Source organism: Setaria viridis, chromosome 4, assembly GCF_005286985.2.
Source record: "Setaria viridis chromosome 4, Setaria_viridis_v4.0, whole genome shotgun sequence".
Lineage (NCBI taxonomy): Eukaryota > Viridiplantae > Streptophyta > Magnoliopsida > Poales > Poaceae > Setaria > Setaria viridis.
The window spans coordinates 4,784,660-4,803,111 of NC_048266.2; the positions used below are offsets into that span (position 1 = coordinate 4,784,660).

General features: G+C 50.6%; 3 protein-coding genes across 3 annotated transcripts; 2 read left to right on the plus strand and 1 right to left on the minus strand.

Moving 5' to 3' along the window:
- The first annotated feature begins 4,219 nt into the window (after positions 1-4,219).
- Positions 4,220-7,572, plus strand: LOC117854260 (uncharacterized). Its single transcript, XM_034736561.2, has 6 exons — positions 4,220-5,463; positions 6,068-6,138; positions 6,215-6,476; positions 6,557-6,703; positions 6,784-7,023; positions 7,106-7,572. The coding sequence occupies exons 1-6, from the start codon at positions 4,918-4,920 to the stop codon at positions 7,280-7,282; spliced, it is 1,443 nt and encodes a 480-aa protein (XP_034592452.1). The 5' UTR covers positions 4,220-4,917; the 3' UTR covers positions 7,283-7,572.
- A 922-nt stretch (positions 7,573-8,494) lies between these two features.
- LOC117852517 (putative F-box protein At2g33190) lies at positions 8,495-9,655 on the plus strand. Its single transcript, XM_034734626.1, has one exon. It carries the CDS (start codon positions 8,495-8,497, stop codon positions 9,653-9,655), a length of 1,161 nt encoding a protein of 386 aa, XP_034590517.1.
- A 34-nt stretch (positions 9,656-9,689) lies between these two features.
- LOC117854261 (phospholipase A1-II 6) lies at positions 9,690-11,300 on the minus strand. Its single transcript, XM_034736562.2, has one exon. The coding sequence runs from the start codon at positions 11,206-11,208 to the stop codon at positions 9,856-9,858; it is 1,353 nt and encodes a 450-aa protein (XP_034592453.1). The 5' UTR covers positions 11,209-11,300; the 3' UTR covers positions 9,690-9,855.
- Between the last annotated feature and the right edge of the window lie 7,152 nt (positions 11,301-18,452).

Below are 18,452 nucleotides of genomic sequence, written 5' to 3' on the forward strand. Positions count from 1 at the left end.
TTGAGCTTGCATGGGCCATTTGCAAATGTGCGACGAAAATTCACCAATCGTCACAGATGGTGCACTGTTTAATGACGTTCTCTGAATCCGTCGTAGATTAACAGATTTCTTGTAATGTACTGTCCGTAGTGGCTTCCTCAGAATCTGTATTGGTCCATGGTGGCCTAACCTCGTCGATTCTAATGGAGATGGTTGTTCCGGCCTCATCGATTCACGACGGCGTCGGCAATTGGAGAGGAAGCGTCGGGGAGATCATGACCAGGACTCGTGTGCGTATCGATGCATTTCTTTGTTTATTTAAGGTTCTGTTTGTAATATGGGTGTACTGTGTTTAATGCAATGCAATCCACCCATTTCTTAAAATAAAATCTAACAGAAGATAGATAGGAGCCCCCAGCAGTCGGACGCCATCCAGCACTCGACTCGGCCTCTAAACGCACGCCGATCCCGATCCGTCTTGAACAAAACATGACTTAGCACTCGGGTTCGTTCGTTATGCTCGATGTAGGCCGTAGCACGAATGCATTTCCTATTCGCCTCGTGCGCGTGCAGCTTCAGCCTCCTCCTCCCCTGTCCTCCGGCCTTGGGGAAGCGCAAGTCGAGGAGCTCCAAGTTGTCGGCGTTCACAACAGAAGAAGGCGCCCAAGCTGGAGAAGGTACGTCTTCACCTGCCCGTTCTGCAACCACCCGTAAAACACCGTCAAGTGCCTCATTGTCGTCAAGCTAGGGATCGCCGAGGCGTCATGCATTCATGGCATGCCGCGTCTGAGATGAGAGCTAGCTACTTCACCCGGACGCACAACCGAGCCCATCGACGTCTACCACGAGTGTGTCGACGAGTGCGAGCGCGCCAACCAATGCAAGGCGCCGCTGCCGCTGCCGTGGTGACGAGACGACGGTGAAGGGTTACGCAGTTTGTGGCATCCATAGGTTGCTTGTCGCCGATCGAGCTGGATATGGATTCCGTTGCTTTGTTCCTGCTGTTCTGCAAAAATCACTACACATCCATCATCCGTGGAACAAAGTTCGCAAGCGCACAGGTCCTTGCCTGCGAACGCGCCACGCTCCTCCCTTGCGGCCACGCCCTACCCCTCGTGCCAGCCCGCCGCCAAGGCTGCAGCAGATGCGCGTCCCATTCCAGGGCCAAGCACCTCCAAGCCTCCACCCTCGCCAGATCCATGGAGCAATGGGGGATTCGTGGCGCTGCTGACCCAGCTGGCATGGGGGCGGCGCTGGATCTACCCTCGCCCTTGCTCTCATCGCCAGAGTTCCCCTTGCCACCACGAAGTGCCATTGCGCCGCAAGCTATGGAGGTCGACGCTGCCCGCGGGAGGCCCTACAGCTTGCCTAGTTCAGCTTACGAGCCAAGCGCGCTAGCTCGCGAGCTAGACCGAGCTGAGCCGAGCTAAGTTTTTCTTGCTATCTTAGGCCCCGTTCGTTTTTCCCGGAACGGCCCGTTCTTGGAACAACGGATCAAATTGGGCCGATTTGAAATCAGGCTCAGTCTGGAATGGATGTTCGTTTCGACCGGGCTTGGAAATAAAACAGGCCGGGAGTGGACGTTCCCTTCCTTCCACGGCCTGGAACGGAGCCTCCCCTCTGGATCCAATCCTGCCCACGGACGCGACGAGGCGTTGGCGCGAGGTGAGAAGCGGAGCTGGCGGCGTGAGGTGGCGGCACGACTCATCTCTGATGGCGACTGCGTCCTATCCTTCGTCTGCAGTCTCTGCTCGCCAGTAAGCCATCTCCTTCTCCTCTTCTGTCCCTCTCGCCCTAGGTTTTCGAACTGGGTAGGGGCGCGATGTAGCTGGATGCGCGTGCCGTGCCAGCGCGCGCCGTCGCCGGGGCTGGTCTTGAATCGTTGTATTGGGGCTGAATGCTCCTCCTCCCCTTCGGTCCGTCCGTCACCACCCTTGCCCCCACACGTACAACTTCCTTTTTCCTCGCCGTGTCAGCTCAACGTGTCGCTGTCCACAGGGTGTCCAGGAGCATGGTGCTGTGCTGCTGCGAGGCCGCCGACGGCGGGAAGCCGCCGCCGCCTCTGTTGGTGTCGTTCTTGGATTATGCTTTAGAATTTTTTTTGTTGAATTGGTAAAAGGACAAGTACTGAACAACATTTAGAATATGCTAGTTTTAGAAATTGGATGTCTCTAAAATAGATCTTGTTTAGCAAATACGTACACTAGGTATAGTGAAGCGTGTGAAGTGATTATGCGGCATCCGTTCCTTCCATTTTGCAGAGTTTGGGCTTCCAAAATATTTAGGAATACTTGCTAACTTTCTTATAACAAGGAATAACATAATCTTCATGTTATGATCTAGATATCGAAATGTAGAGATAAACCTTTTTGCCTATGGTAACCACAGAATCAGACCTGCAGTACAAGGACATCAAAGTGGGTGATGGGCCAAGTCTACCCATTGGTTTCCAGGTTGCTCAAGCGATCATGATGTTCTCACATGTTTGTTGCTGTTTTTACTAGCTATGTAGTCACAGACGATTTCACTTCTTGCCATGTGTTGCTGCAAATTATGTTGCCACGGTGCCAAATGGGCAGATATTCGACATGTGAGATTGGGCATTTGATGTATGACATTCAGCCACAGAGCTGGTTTTTATTTGGCTAAAGATTATGTGCAAGTATTTGTGCTGAAGTACATAACTGAAGATGCAATGATAGATATGTGCCCAAGCAGAGATGCAGTAGCCTGTTGGTTCACTTGGCCTGCTTTTTCAGTTTGGAATTGGTGTGCTCGCTTGAGACTTGAGAGCTCTTCTATGTGAACTTGGTGGTTTTGTTTCTGTTTGGTTCTAGTGTCATTAAGTTGTCCATGTCAGGTGACATTGCAATGGTGGTTATCTTCTGTTTCTGAGTATTGTGATAATTTCAATATCTTATTCTTGTAATGCTGTCTGCAAGAGATCTTCTGTTGTTAATTTCAGGGAGATGACATTCCAGAGCATGAATTGCCACATCCATTTAACCGAACAAGATTGAGGTCTCGTTTGATTCTTTAGTCCGGACTAAAATTCCTGTCATATCGAATGTTCGGAGGCTAATTAGGAGGACTAAGCATGAGCTAATTATAAAACTAATTATACGGAGGCTAATTCACAAGATGAATCTATTAAGCCTAATTAATCCATCATTAGCACATGTTACTGTAGCATCACATTGTCAAATTATGGATTAATTAAGCTTAATAGATTCGTCTCGCAAATTAGCCTCCATCTGTGCAATTTTCTATCCTGACCTGAAATGATGGATCACCCGAATTTAGTGACGATTCACTCGATCCTAGCTTGTGGAATGAAAGCAGCTGTGGAAAAATTCCACGGCCAAACGAGCCCTTAATGAGCCGAGCGGAGCCAACTCCTTAAGATAATATGGAGGAGCGAGCCGAGCCGAGCTGACTTCATAGATGTCCATGCAGTCCGCAGCCCGACAGCCCGACACGAAGCCCATTGTTTTAGCCCGTCTCAAGCCCGGCCCAGCCTGTAAATTTTCGGGCTCGGGCTGGCTCGACCCGATGCCTCGTGCCGAACGTGGGCCGGCGCCTCGGCCTGACGGGCGGCATGGCCCGGCACGATTTTTCATTCCGGTCCGAAATGGCCCGTTAGTATCTGCCTAGATGACTAAACTTTAGCAGTGTCACATCGGATGTTCGGATGCTAATTAGAAGGACTAAACATGAGCTAATTACAAAACTAATTGCACAGATGGAGTCTAATTCGCGAGATGAATCTATCAAGCATAATTAATCCATCATTAGCAAATGGTTACTGTAGCACCACATTGTCAAATCATGGACTAATTAGGCTTAATAGATTCATCTCGCGAATTAGACTCGTCTATATTTAATACTTCTAATTAGTATCAAACATCCGATGTGACAGGTGATAAACTTTAGCACCGTGCGTCCAAACGGGCCATAAATCCCTACCGGCGCCAGTCTTCCACCCGTCACCCCTTCCTCTTCCATTCTTCTATTCCCCACGGGCCACCGCATCTCTCCCTCTCCCGCATCTCCGACTCCAACCTCCAGGCTCCATCCTCCACCCGTCCCTCCATCTTCCCCATCGGCGGTGCGGGGAACGGGGAGCGGTGACGCGGGGCCGGGCTGGGGAGCGGCGGCGCGGAGGCCGGAGGCGCGAGGGGACGACGACGCGGGAGGCCTGCGGGGGGATGGCAGCGACGGCGCGGGAGGCCGGCGGCAGCTCGGGGGCCGCGGAGCGGCGCGCGTGGGAGGACGGCAGCGGGCAGCGGCGGCGGCAGCGCAAGTCCGGGGAGTGGCGGCGCGGGAGGCCGGGACCTGCGGCGCGAGGAGTGGCTGCGGCGGCGCGGGTAGGCGGGAGCGACGGCGTCGGCGTCCGCGCGGGCGCGGCTGCGGCGGCGCGGGCCGTGGGGGGCCGGGAGTGGCTGCGGCGGCGCGGGCGGCCGGGAGGGGCGGCGCGGGGAGGCCGGCAGCGGCGGAGGCAGCGCGAGGCCCGCCGTGCCTCGCGTTGGCCCGAAGCCAGCCGTGCCTGACGGGCTGGCCCGGCACGGGAAAGGCACAGCGGGCCCGTGCTTGGGCCGCCGATGAGGCCCATGGGCTGGCACGGCACGACAAAGCCGTCGTTACGGGCCAGGCCCGGCATCTATAGCTGGCTTGATATCCACCCCACTATGGACCCCACTTGTCAATGCCTGGAGCGCTGATCCGAAGCCACATCAGCGAGCCCCGATACTGGACCCACCTGTCTGCGCTTGCGACTCCAACCGAGGCCACCGCCTAGAAATTCCCTGCTCCCGCCTCGGCGCGACGGCGCCCAATTGTAACCGTCCCAACGAACTTGCTCTGCCCCCTCCTCTCCCACCTCCTTCCCCTCGCAGCAGCGGGCAGGCAATCAAGAAGAAGCCTCCCGCTCGCCGCCAGATGGCCCCCGCGGCCGCCGCCGCCGCCGCCGCACTGGCGCCAGACGCGATGCAGCAATTTCCCGAGGGGGCGCATGTACGGCTGCGGAGCCGCGTGCACGGCGGGTACCTCCACGCCGGCGAGGACGGGGTGGGCGTCTCCCTGAGCTGGGGCCGCCGCTCGTCGATGAACGCGGCATGGCAGGTACACCGGATGACAATCGACGGCACCACCTACGTCCTCCTCCACAGCGCCGCCTACGGCCGGTACCTCGCGGCCTCGCCCCACCCGGCGCCGCCGGGGCACCGCGGCCACAGCGTCGTGCAGGGGGACTACGGCGAGCAGGGCGTGAACCCTATCCTGTGGAAGCCCGTCGGCTCGGGGCACGCCGGCTACGTCCTCCTACGCCACGTCTCCTACCGCTTCCTCCCCGCCAACGGCAGGTACCGCCTCTGGCTCTCGGGCGCTCCCGTCGACGACTTTGACAACCAGAGCACGATGATGGATTGGAAGGTCGAGGCCATCCCACCGAGACCCGCGCCGCCGGTCCTTCCTCCTCCAACTCCGGTGAGCTCGCCGTCCCCATTCCTTGGCACTCCTCGAGTTGATTTGGGCGGAGCAGGGGTTTTGCCTTTTTGGAGCACTAGCTGGATGTTTCTTGTCTGTGTCGATTTTCCAAGAACTGCCAATTTGTGATGATTGCGTTCTCTTGGGATCAAATTTTTAGCAAGGATTACCACTTCTCTAGATGAAATTTTGAGATCATGTCGGTCTTGCTCGTAGGGATCAGTAGGGTTCCGGGTTCTTGAATTCTTGCTCCCCTGCATTTTGGTTTGCTTTAGGGCGGAATTTTGCACCAAACTAGTACTTCTCGCCTTCCCATTCCTATATCTAAAACTTAGGTGTCTTCTTGAGAACATACTGAACACTGATTTATTTAGAATTTCTATCTGTAATATGTTGAACCTGTCAGATAAGGGTGTGGTTTACATTGAATGAGTTCAGAGCTATTCTTGGTAGTTTTCAGTCCTTGGTCATTTCTTGGCAGATAACAATCAAGGCTGATTGCCTGTTTCTGAACATTTTGTTTCCATTACATTGTGTATTCATAGTTATTCAGAACTAGTGTTGTCTACATATTAAGACTTACATTTTATTTCCATCGTAACAGATTAAGCGAGGAGGCTGCTGCAGCCTGTTCCTCCTGCACCAAGAGCCCGGGGTACTGGAGAAAACTATCCGGTAGGTGTGATCGGACAATGAAGGCAGTGAGTATGAATTTTGCTGGGTCGCTGATGACTACCTTGATTTGATACAGACTAGGCTGTGTGGCCTGCCAGCGAGCCTGTAACGGAAGTATTTGTAGGCGCTGCGTCGCGCAAGTGAAGAAGAATCTGGAGCTGATGAAGAAGGCAGGGAGGGACGGTTTCTTCGGATACTGCCTGAAGTGTCATGAGGTTGCCAAGGGAAGCCACCTTGCACATCAGGACAATATCATCCCAGTTGACAGGTACAAGGGTCACTTGGTAGCATGGGTAACAGGAAAAGAGAACTGGGCAGCCATCTTTCATGGCATTCAGGTAATACTATCCTTAGTATAAGGCACCGTAAAAGAGGATTCAATTTTTTTTACATGCTTATCTGTGACGCACACTTGCAGAGTGATATGTGCTATAGGCCACCTATCGGTCGCCCCTTTCTCCTGCACACGCCAGAAGAATGTTGCAGATGCATAGAGTGCAATGATGTAATGTATACGAAAAGGCTTTACGATATGCTAAGCCTATACTGCACGATTAACTGCTGGGTGAGCTGATCTGTTTGACACATTACGCCGAGTTATGTTAAAATTTCTGCTAATTGATATACTACGTTTATGCTTGCAAGTTGGAGGAGAGGTCGGGCGGTGGGGCTGCTGAGGTGCAGGTCGCTGAGGCTCTCCTGGCGATGGAGTTCGATAGTTCTACACATGCTGTCTGCCTCACCTGCAGCATGGCGTTCTCAAGCTCTGAGGCAAGTGGTCATGCTGAACATGATATGCTCTCCATCGTCATGGAGTCAGGTCGCCTGCCCCGTCTGCAGATACCTTCAGCGCACTATTTAGCTCATGTGTGGAGAAACATAAAGGTATGTCAGTCGTCCTATGTTATTGTGCCCTCCAACGATGCTTAATGTGTGTGAGCCTCACCCCACGCGTACCTTGGTGCAGGGATGGGATCCTGACGGCATGGGGGACATCCTGATTAAAGACAACTCATCTCCGCGGTGCCAGACGTGCCAGATGCGCCTAGTGGACGGCGGCAGTAAGACATGCAGCTTCGAATGCTGTCTGCCGCAGCCCTCTCTACTGCCAAGACCGCTGCAGCGGCAGCAGCTTGCTGGGTGAATTGATTCTTACTGTTGGAGTCATTCTTAACTCTTCTGCTGTTGGCCTGTCGTGGCCTAACCCTGTGTAATGAATGGTTTAGTTTCAATGCGTTGAGCTGTGTAACGAAGCAAACTTGGGATGAACTTTGTTTTTGAGCTGAAGATCTGACGAAACATGTACTTTAGCTGAAATCAGTTTCAATGCGTGGTTGTAGATGTACAAAGAAAGAGAGCAGGTTATTACAGGGAACTTCTGACAATCTACTTACATCTGATGATCTCAACAAGAAAAGAAATATCTTCTGAGTATCTATGTACTCTTACTATCTGCATGCCCTTATTGAATGGAAATATACCAAGAAAAGTTGTGCTGATGAAGTTTGGTGCAGAGCTTTAGCACAAATGGTTTAACCGTTATTTTCAGTTCATATCTAAAAGTTAAGCTCAGAAAACAATTGTTGTAATACTTGACGTATCAAGACCTGAAGATGATTACTAGTGCAACTAACGCCGTTGTGCAAAATTGTTCAGGCATATTTCCACACAACGCTTTCAGCAGCTTACAATTTCCTGCCAAGAGAATGCATAGAACCTAACTACCAGGAGCAGAACAGACAGCTGAGTTTTCTGAAACTATCAGGAAATTATTGCTAGAAGTCATGCTCTTGTATTCATCCATGGTGAATCAACATCCGGGTATCGCAGCGCAAAAGCAGCTGAATCCGCAAGGGAACAAGTCATACAATGAGACAATTAGGAAATTGGGAGATGCAATTGTTGCAGTAGTTCAGAAGAAGGGATTCAGATTCAGTAACAGGATCTTCTACAGTGTTAAACTGTTAACTGACAAGTCAAATAACTGAAAATTTTGAAACTGGAATCTTAGCATTGGCACAATTGATTTTTCGGATCGAACCCGAGCTGGACTTTGAATCTATTGCGTCGTTCGAGTCCGACTGGGAATCTATCGCGCGCTCCGCGCTTCCGTGGCCCACTTTTTCGCGCCACGAGGGCAGGATCTGACGTCCGAGCCTGCGGTATGCTAAAGATCAACGGGAGCAATCAAGTCCTGCCGATCGAATTCAGGAGCCTTCTCCTGCGCTGCAGCATCCGAATCCGTGAGACACTCGAGTCCGCGAGACACAAGGCTGGGGGCTATAAATCTCCATGTCGTCTCCCCCCTTGGCCTCCCAACACTTTTTCGTCGAGGACACCATCTCAACCTTGCACGATGGCCGCCAGGCACTTCCCGTCTTGGGCAGACCTTCACCCAGAGCTCCTTGGCCTCGTGATCGGGCGGCTCCCCCTAGCCGACCGTGTCCGGCTTGGAGCAGCCTGCCGGCCATGGCGTCGCGCAGCCCGGCAGGAGCCCCTACCCCCTCCGCTACCGTGGCTGACCCTCCTCGACGGCACCTTCCTCAGCATTCCCGGCGGCGAGGTCCACCGCATGCCCATCCCGGAGGAGGACGCTTCCTGCTACGGCTCCATGGGGAACTGGCTCCTCCTCAGGCGCTCCGTCGGCGAGTTCTCGCTGGCGAACCCTTTCTCCGGCGACGCCGTGCGGCTTCCCGAGATAGCCTGCCCACCGGGAAGCCTGACCTCCGTCAAGCCGATGCCGCTTTCGACGTCGACGCCGGACCTATCACCAGATTCTTCCCCTTTTGCTGTGCTGACCAAGGGCGGCGGTTTCAGGAGCGAGATTTCTGTTTGCCGGCCCGGGACGACTGCCGCCACCGCATTCAGTTTCCCCGTCCGCGAGCGCATATCTGACGTCGCATTCTTCGACGGGAAGCTGTACGCTCTCTCATTCGGCAAACTCTTCGTCCTCGACCTCGAGACTACTGGTTCGACCTACCTAGGCAAGCCAAGAAGATCAGTCCCATCCATGAAACGCGTAGCCGGCGCTGTCGACGATCCATGGCCCACGTGCCGCTCCATTGCTGGCGAGCGTTATGTCTGCGCGTACTGGAGCTACCTCGTTGAATCCAGCGGCAAGCTTCTGCAGGTACGGCGGCTGATCGGATGCTTGGCCACCCTGCCGAAGGAGGAGAGGGTGGAGAACAGCCGCACCCTCTCGTTCGAAGTCTTTGAGGCCGACTTGGTGGTGGGCAAGTGGAGGAGGGTCGATGATCTGGGAGGCCACCAGGCGCTCTTCGTGGCCACGCAGTCGTCCATGTCCCTCCCTGCTCCCGAGTGCGGAGCTCGGGAGGACTGCATCTACTTCGTGTGCGACTATGACATTGGGAACTGGGAGGCGGATCCCCTCCGCGACTGCGGCGTGTTCGACATGAGGACCGGGACGATCACGCCTCTGCTGCCGGATGGTGTGGTGGTGCGGCGACAGGGGCGCAGAGCGCTCCCAGCGTGGTTTTTCCCTACTAAAGCCATGTGACTCACGTTGTAGCATAGTATAGCTTGTGTTGTCGTTCCAGAATTTCTCGTGCTTTGTATGTGTTGTATTTTGGCGACCGATCGATCAGCTGTCCAAGTTTAAGATTCAACAGGATCTTATGATATCACGTACTCTACGCATTTGAGTCATGTGCCATCTGTTGCAAGTTCGAGCAATGCAGAATCTCACGTGTCAGGCCGTCAGTCAAGCTCTGACAGAGGCAACCGGTCGTCCGGCACCGGCAGGTCGTCGTGCTCCCGCTCCGCCACCACCCACCGGCCGAGCGCGTCGCGCACGAGCCCCTTGTTCGCCGGCAAGTACCACCATGCCGGGATGCGCGCCTCGTCGCGTAGCATGCCGGAGGTCTTGTTCACCAGCGCCAGGTCCCGGCGCGCGCCGGGCCGGAACGCGGCGGCGGCGCCCTCGCGGCCGTCGAGCAGGTGCAGGCACGTCTCCAGGTTGTGGAACCCCAGCACGTCGTACGCGTGCTTCAGGAACGGGGACTTCCTCACGTCGAGCTCGAGCTCGTCGCCGGCGTGCACGTACGCCCACGACGGCGGCCGCCCCGTCAGCGCCCACAGCTTGGCCAGAGCCTTGGAGAACGGGGCGTCGACAACCACCCGGGGCACGCTCGGGACCAAGGGGACGACGTCGTGCCTGACGGCGACGCGCAGCACCCTGACGCCCCGCGATGTGAGGCCCTCGCAGAACGCCCTGTTGCCGACGCGCGGCGCAGAGAAGGTGACGGCGGCGACGGGTACGCCCGGGTGCGCCGCGGCCGCGTCGCGCGCGGCGAGCAGGGCCAGCGCGCCGCCGAGGCTGTGCCCCGTGAAGGTGACGCGCAGCTCTTCGCCGCGGCCACGGAAGTGGCTCACCAGCCGCGCGACCTCGCCGGCGACCTGCTCCCGCGCGCTGCGCTCGCCGTACTTGCTCCCGGCGTTCTTGGACGTGTACATGCTGTAGAACCCCCTGGCAACCTTGGCGCCCTTGTCCTTACCGGCGTCGACCTCGAACGGCACCATCCTGGTCCGCATGTCCAGGAGCCACTCGCCCGGCGCGATGGTGCCCCGCCACGCGACGGCGATGTCTCGATACCCGGCGCGCGCTGCCTCGGCGGCTCCGGCCACCGCGACGTACCCGATCCAGTTGGCGTGCCCTTCCCACGCCTGGCCGTGGAGCTGCCGCCGGAGCCAGCGCGGGGCCCTGCCCTCGTCACAGGTGGCGTAGACGAACGCGGTGGCGACGTACCCGTGGCCGGCGAGGCCGAGCTCCGGGAGAAGGCGGCGGAGGCCGTGCAGGCAGGTGCCGCAGTGCGGGGACCAGTGGCGCCAGTCGAACCCGTCGTAGGTGGCCTGGGCGAGGTCGCCGTACTTGAGGAGCTCGCCGCGGAGGCCGGCGTCGAGCGGGTCGAGCAGCGCGGACCAGTCGCCGCCCGCGCCATGCACCTCGGCGCGCCGGGAAGAGATGTCGCCGTCGTCGGCGGGCGGTAGTGGCAGCGGCGAAGGCTTCGCGGCGTCGCCGTTGAGGCAGAGGAAGCGAGCCAGCCTGGCCATGTCGAGCGCGCGCGATTGAGGGAGAGAGCTCGCCTGGAGGTGTGCACGAGCTGGCGGCGAGAGCTTGCTCAGGAGGAGTGTATGGGCTAGCGAGACAGTAGGAGGCGTATATAGCACGTGAGTCAATGCGTGTCCAGTCAAGCTGGATGTCTGCAGGATCGATGCCACTTTCAGGTGGTATGGAGGAACCTTCCATGTCAACGCGAGTTCAAGACCAACCCTAACTGGACATTCACACTAGCTTGTTCTGAGACTGGGGTTTTGCTTTCACCACGAGTGCGTATGCGCGTACTACTGAGCTCTTGTTCCCACTACGTGGCTAAGCAAAGGCCCACACAGATGCTGTGATCAAGATGCCTGCTCAAAGCAGAAAACGACTGAACCCTAGCTAAAAAAAACATTTGGATCAGCTGATGCTGCGTTGATGCTTCTTCCTTTTAACAACGTGATCTTGGAACCGCATGCATATGGCAGAAGAGATGGATATATCTTAAATTCTTAATGAAAGATGCGCAGCAGTGCGCGCACGTTCTTGAATAGAAGAGCCGAGTAGAACAAGGGGGGCAATGCATGTAATCACGAAGGGATCGTATTTTTACCAAGCAAATTAAATCGTTGATAAGTGGAGCTCGATCTTGTTCACGGTGACTGGTGTGTGTGGGACAAGGACAAAAGACAGCAGCAGACAGAAGGCATCAATGACTGGGTCCGTTGACGACGACCGTTGACGAGGACCACGACGACGACGATGACAGGCATCGTTGATAGCTTTTTCTGGTAGCGTGTGTAGTGCGTGACTGCGTGCGCACGCCGCCGTCGTCGAACGTGTTTCATCGATGGGACCTATCTTGGCTTGCCTGTGGACCTCGAACCTGTGACCTGTCTCGAGGTCGAGGACGAAGGCGTCCCGGCGGGCAGCCTTGCTCGGGAAGCTGTACGGCGTCTCTGGAGAAACAGTTCGCCAGCGAGAACTCGACGCAGGACGGCTGGAGCGCTTGAGGAGGAGGATCGAAGCCAGTCCAGCTCCGGGACGGGCATGCGGTGGGTTTCGCCGCCCGGTGTAACAGCTTAAATTTCAAATTTTACAATTTAATAAAATTTACTAGAAATTAAATGCATGTGTTTAAGGATTTCTAAGGTTGCATTTAAATTTCTTAAGCACTTAAATCTTTTTCAAAATAAATTAATGAATCATAAGAGTTCATTGTTGCATTCATGCTGGTGCATTGTTTTTTATTGTTTGAATTTAATTTTTTTTTGAAACAATGCAGGAGCACTGCTAATTCATTTAAGGGGAGAGAAGTTCAGAGTTACATAGAGTTCAATACTACAGATAATAAGTTTATCTCGACGCTCAAACATCTGGCTATTCTAAGATACACCACCTAGGTCAGGGCTCCCACATGCTCGACATCTCAGCTCGACGTCTTCCTGAATTTTTTGAAGGACTTGCAGTGGCCGTCAGTGGTGGACCTAGGATGTTACCACAAGGTATGCCAAAAAAAATCTTATGCAATTCGATAAAACCATTTACAATTCGATAAATTCAAATATTAAGCTAGAAACAATAACAAATCACAATATAAATAGTTCAAAATATAGCATAAAAGAAGCTTACAATATTACTTGTCTGCTTTGTTTACCCGCCGCTTTTTAAATGACATGAATGTGTTGATTATATCTTTTTCATTCACTTGAAAGAAAATATCCCGCTCAATGAATGTGATTAGACAATCGTCCAAAACACTATCACCTATCTTATTCCTTGACTTTGTTTTCACTTTAACCATTGCAGAAAATACCCTTTCAACACTCGTTGTTGCCACTGGTAAAAGCAATATCAATTTGAGAAGCAAGTAAACCATATCATACACTTTGTGCCTCCGTGTTTGAACAAGCTTAAGTGAGAGATCAACAATGTTGTCTAGACCCTTGAGGCTATCATCTCGTCGCATGTCATCAATATAATTATCAATTTGCAATTCAAGTTTTAGCAAATTATTGTTGGAGAAGTCCTTAGGATAAAATTCAGCAAATCTACGTACCTTCTGTGCATCAAACGAAGCAAATGAATTGGAAGGATTGAAGGCTGAAATACAAGAAAGTAGCTCCATATTGATCTCATCAAACCGATTATCAAGCTCTTGACGAATTTGATCAATGACACCAACATATACTTCTCTTCTAAAATTGTCATCATTTGTTTGGTTTCGGGCACGGGCATACCTTGCTGATTTTCCATATGGCACATAATCACCATCCATAGCAGGAACTTCAACATCATGTTTAATGCAAAAATGAAGTGACCTTCTCATGGAAGTGGTCCCAACCATTAGACCTCAACTGTTACATTTTGTTCTTTGCCACATTAACAAGGGAGATTGCATTAAGAATATCTTGATTCCTTCTCTGCAAACACTCGGATAACTCATTTGTGTATCCAAGAATAACATACATTAAGTGCACAAAGATAATGAACTCAAAGGTTTCAAATGGTCAAGTACAAAATGTATCTTTGTCCAATCATCCTTATGTGAAATATCATCACCAAGATCAATGAGCACATCATGGATTGGATAGTACATAGTAATGATGTTGCATATAGTTTTGTAATGAGATCCCCATCGAGTTTCACCAGGCCTAGGCAAAACTCATCTCTTGATTTAATCCACTCCCTGATTCAAGCTCACCACACTCAAGTGCTTTCTTGATATTCTCAAGCCAAGCATTTCGATGCATACCATGATGCTTGCAAGAAACTCCAATAATATTCAATAAGATAGATACTTGATAAAAAATCTCTTACAATCAGTATTTCTCTTGGCAACAACAACAAGAACTAGTTGGAGTTGATGTGCAAAGCAATGAATATAATACGCAAAAGGTGATTCTTGCATGATTAATGTTTTTAGCCCTTTAATATCTCCTTTCATATTGCTGACGCCATCATAACCTTGACCTCTGATTTGAGTCATAGTCAATCCATGACTAACAAGTAAACCCTCAATAGCTTTCTTAAGTGACAAAGAGGTACTATCATCTGCATGAACAACTCCAATAAAGTGTTCACAAGACCTTCCAAGTTTATCAACATAACACAAGCAAAGAGCTAGTTGTTCTTTATGTGATATGTCACTGGGATCATCAGCTAAAATTGCATAGGGCTTATCACCAAGTTCTTCAATTATTTTCTTTCTAGTTTCTACGGCACAACAATGAATAATTTGCTTTTGTATGTTTGGGCTAGTTAAGGTGCAATTACCTGGAGCATTATTCAAGACATACTTGTTCACTTCATCACTATTTCCTGCAAGAAACTTCAAAAGTTCAATGAAATTTCCTCTGTTGCTATACTCTTCATTTTTATCTTGTCCACGAAATGCCAATCCTTGATGCAAAAGAAACTTGATACATCTAAGTGAATATGTCAACCTTTTCTTATAAAGACGAAGGTCCTTATCAGTCCACTTCTCAATGTGATAATCGATTGCTACCTTGATTCATAAAACCAATGTATCTCTCCTGAGCTGCATTGTGTGCCATAGAACCACTATGTTTGAGAAATGCTTTGTTTCCTATATTTCAATTATTCCATCCACCAACAATAAATGTATTTGACCCAGTACCCTTCTTGAACAAGTAGCATAAAGCAAAACGCATAATCCTTCTTGATACTATATTCAAGCCACTCATCATTATACATCCATACAAAATTGAATTCGCGATCCCTAACTCCACTTTTTCTTGATGGAAAATCATGGTTAAAAGGTTTGAATGGGTCTTTAATAATATATGCTCTTCAAATTGCATCTTGATGATTAACATGATAACTTTCAATGGGCTGTCTTTCACCTGGATCATGTTGAAGGCGATTCATGTCATAAACCGGCGGCTATGATGCGGGTGGTTGCAGTGGCGGAGGCGAGGGCACAGGATCCGTGATTTCTTCAACTACCACTTCATCCTGCTCTTGATTCTGTTCTTCCACAAAAGTTTCAACTTGAGATGGGACAATATTTGAAGTAGCAGCTGGTGCTGCCTTCTTTGCTGCATGTTTATGAAAAAGAGATGCAATATCTCCGTCTCTCTTCATAATCCAACCGTTCTGAAAAAACAACGTCTATGTAATGTAAGTACGACAACTAACTAGACACTATAGCAAAACAAACATGTAATGATAGAATTAGGCCGTTTTCATCTACAACGAGCACGGTCTTGCAGGCCGTACCTAAACCAGAGCTTCAATCCCCTACGTTGCTTTGTGGCTGCTCCAGATCACAGCCTGCTCCTGCTCAAGTAATGGGCTAATGGCAGCAACAGATGGGCGGCAGAGAGGGAGATGGTAGATGGCGGTGGCAGATGGCTGCTCCTGCTCTCGCCCGTTGTGGAGGCTGGCAACCGTGGGTCGGTGGCAGCGGCGCATGCCGCGGCGGGGGAGTTGTCGAGGGATTCGTCTTCAAGGGATCCAAGGGATTCATCAGCTCATCGTTCGTTGATGCACAGCGCGTAACCGAAGCCGAATCATCAGCAGGACGTCCGGCGTCAGGACTTGGGTGTGGCGTATACTAGGTACATGTCTTGTAAATTAGTGGTGGGTCTATGAAATTAGGGTGCCACTAGTTTTCCTTGACTAGACGGGTTTCTGTCGGATACTTACACGCATAAGGGTTGGTCTGCTTAACAAGGTCATCTTAATGGTTAAGGACCTTGGGGCATAAAGGTTGGGCGTCGAGACATGGAGATGTCACCCAACAATGGGAGTCATATGTGATATGATTAGCAAATAATTGCTTACCGATCTACCTTGTTTGCTAGCAGTGATGCTAAAGCTCACTAGTAGACTTGTTAGTTGTGGATCCTGAATCACTAAGTATCAATAGAGGGATATTGATTTTAGTGGGAGTAGATTCAGTTTAATGAGATTTACTCCATCATGGATACGTTTGTCTTAGTGTATTTTTCATTACTTTTGTTGTAGATTAAATGGCACCTAGCAACACCACACCATTTGCTTTGTGTTCGGTCCTTGAGAAGGACAAGTTGAATGGAACAAACTACTCGGATTGGATTCGTAACCTGAGAATTATTCTCAGGGCCGATAAAAAGGAAGATGTTCTAGACACCCCACTACCACCAGTACTTGCTGATGATGCATCTGCTGCCGTTAAGGCTGCTTACAAAAAGGCATTTGATGCTAATCTTGAGGTAAGCTGCCTTATGCTTGCTTGCATGGAACCCGAGCTGCAGATGCAGTTCGAAACAAATCATGAGGCACACGATATGATCGTGGCGCTCAAGGACATGTTCCAGACACAGGCTAGGACTGAAAGGTTCAATGTGTCCAAAGTCTTTCTGGAGTGCAAGCTAGCAAAAGGCGCAGAAGTAGGACCACATGTAATCAAGATGGTTGGTTACACTCAGCGATTGGAGAAGCTGGGCTTCCCAATGGGCAAAGAGGTTGCCACTGACTTCATTCTTTCATCTCTTCCGCCTAGCTATGGGAACTTCATCTTGAACTACCATATGCATGGGACAGAGAAGGGTTTGAATGAACTATGTGGTATGCTCAAGACAGCAGAGGTTGACATTAAGAAAAGCGCTAGTAGCAGCCATGTGATGGCTATACAGAACAAGCCTACCTTCAAGAAGAAGGGCAATTCTTGGAAGAAGAAGGGTAAGGCTGCAGTGTCCAAGCCAAACCCAGCACCCAAGGCTAAAGCTGGACCTGCTCCAGATAAAGAGTGCTTTTATTGTCATGAACCTGGTCACTGGAAGAGAAACTGCAAGCAGTACCTAGCTTCGTTGAAGAATAGCGGAAGTAAGAGTACTTCTACCTCAGGTACGTTTGTTGTTAATGTTATAGACAACATATTTCTCGCTGATACAATTATTAATTCTTGGGTATTTGATACCGGATCGGTTGCTCATATTTGCAATTCGATGCAGGGAATGATAAGAAGTAGAAGTGTTGAGAAGGGAGAAGTTGATTTCCGCGTGGGCAATAATGCAAGAGTTGCTGCGTTGACCGTCGGAACATTATGTCATGGAATTGAATAAATATTATTTTGTTCCTAGTTTAAGTCAACATTATATCTCCTTCATGTTTGATGAAGGATGGTTATTCATTTGCGAGTGAAAACAATGGTTGTGTGATCTCTAAGAATGATATGTTTATGGCTTTTGCACCCATTGTGAATGGATTGTTTGTTTTAAATCTTGATGGTTTACCTGTCTGTAACGTAAGTGCTAAAAGGCCTCGGCCTAATGATTTGAGTCCTACCTACTTGTGGCATTGTCGTTTGGGTCATATAAGTGAAAAGCGCATGAAGAAGCTCCATTCTGATGGACTTCTAACTTCGTTTGATTTTGAATCATACGAGACATGTGAGGCTTGCTTGCTAGGCAAGATGACCAAGACGCCTTTCACAGGTTTTCCTGAGAGAGCAGTAGACTTGTTGGAACTCGTACATAGCGATGTATGCGGACCAATGAGCACGACGGCTAGAGGAGGATTCCAATACTTCATAACTTTCATTGATGATTTTAGTAGATATGGCTATGTCTACTTAATGAGGCATAAGTCTGAAACCTTTGAAAAGTTGAAGGAATTTCAGAATGAAGTTGAAAATCAGCGTGGCAAGAAAATTAAGGCCTTACGATCTGATCGTGGAGGCAAGTATTTGAGCCACGAGTTTAGCAATCATCTAAAGAGTTGTGGAATTCTTCCACAACTTACGCCGCCTGGAACACCTCAAAGAAACGGTGTATTCGAGCGACGTAATCGAACTTTGTTAGACATGGTTCGATCAATGATGAGCTAGTCGGACCTACCGTTGTCATTTTGGGGATACGCTCTAGAAACAGCAGCTTTCACACTTAATAGGGTACCATCTAAATCCATAGTTAAGACACCATATGAGATGTGGACTGGAAAAGTTCCCAGTTTGTCTTTTCTAAAGATTTGGGGATGTGAAGTGTTTGTTAAGTGACTTCAGTCGGACAAGATCACACCCAAGTCGGATAAGTGCATTTTCGTGGGATATCCAAAGGAAACTTTGGGATATTATTTCTACAACCGCTCAGAGGGCAAAGTGTTTGTCGCTCGGAACGGGGTTTTCCTAGAGAAAGAGTTTCTCAAAGGAGAAAAGAGTGGAAAAATAGTGCATCTTGAAGAAGTTCAAGATGAGCCGATTGAGCAAGAATCAATGAGTGATGCTAACGTAGCAGAACAAGTTGAGATACCC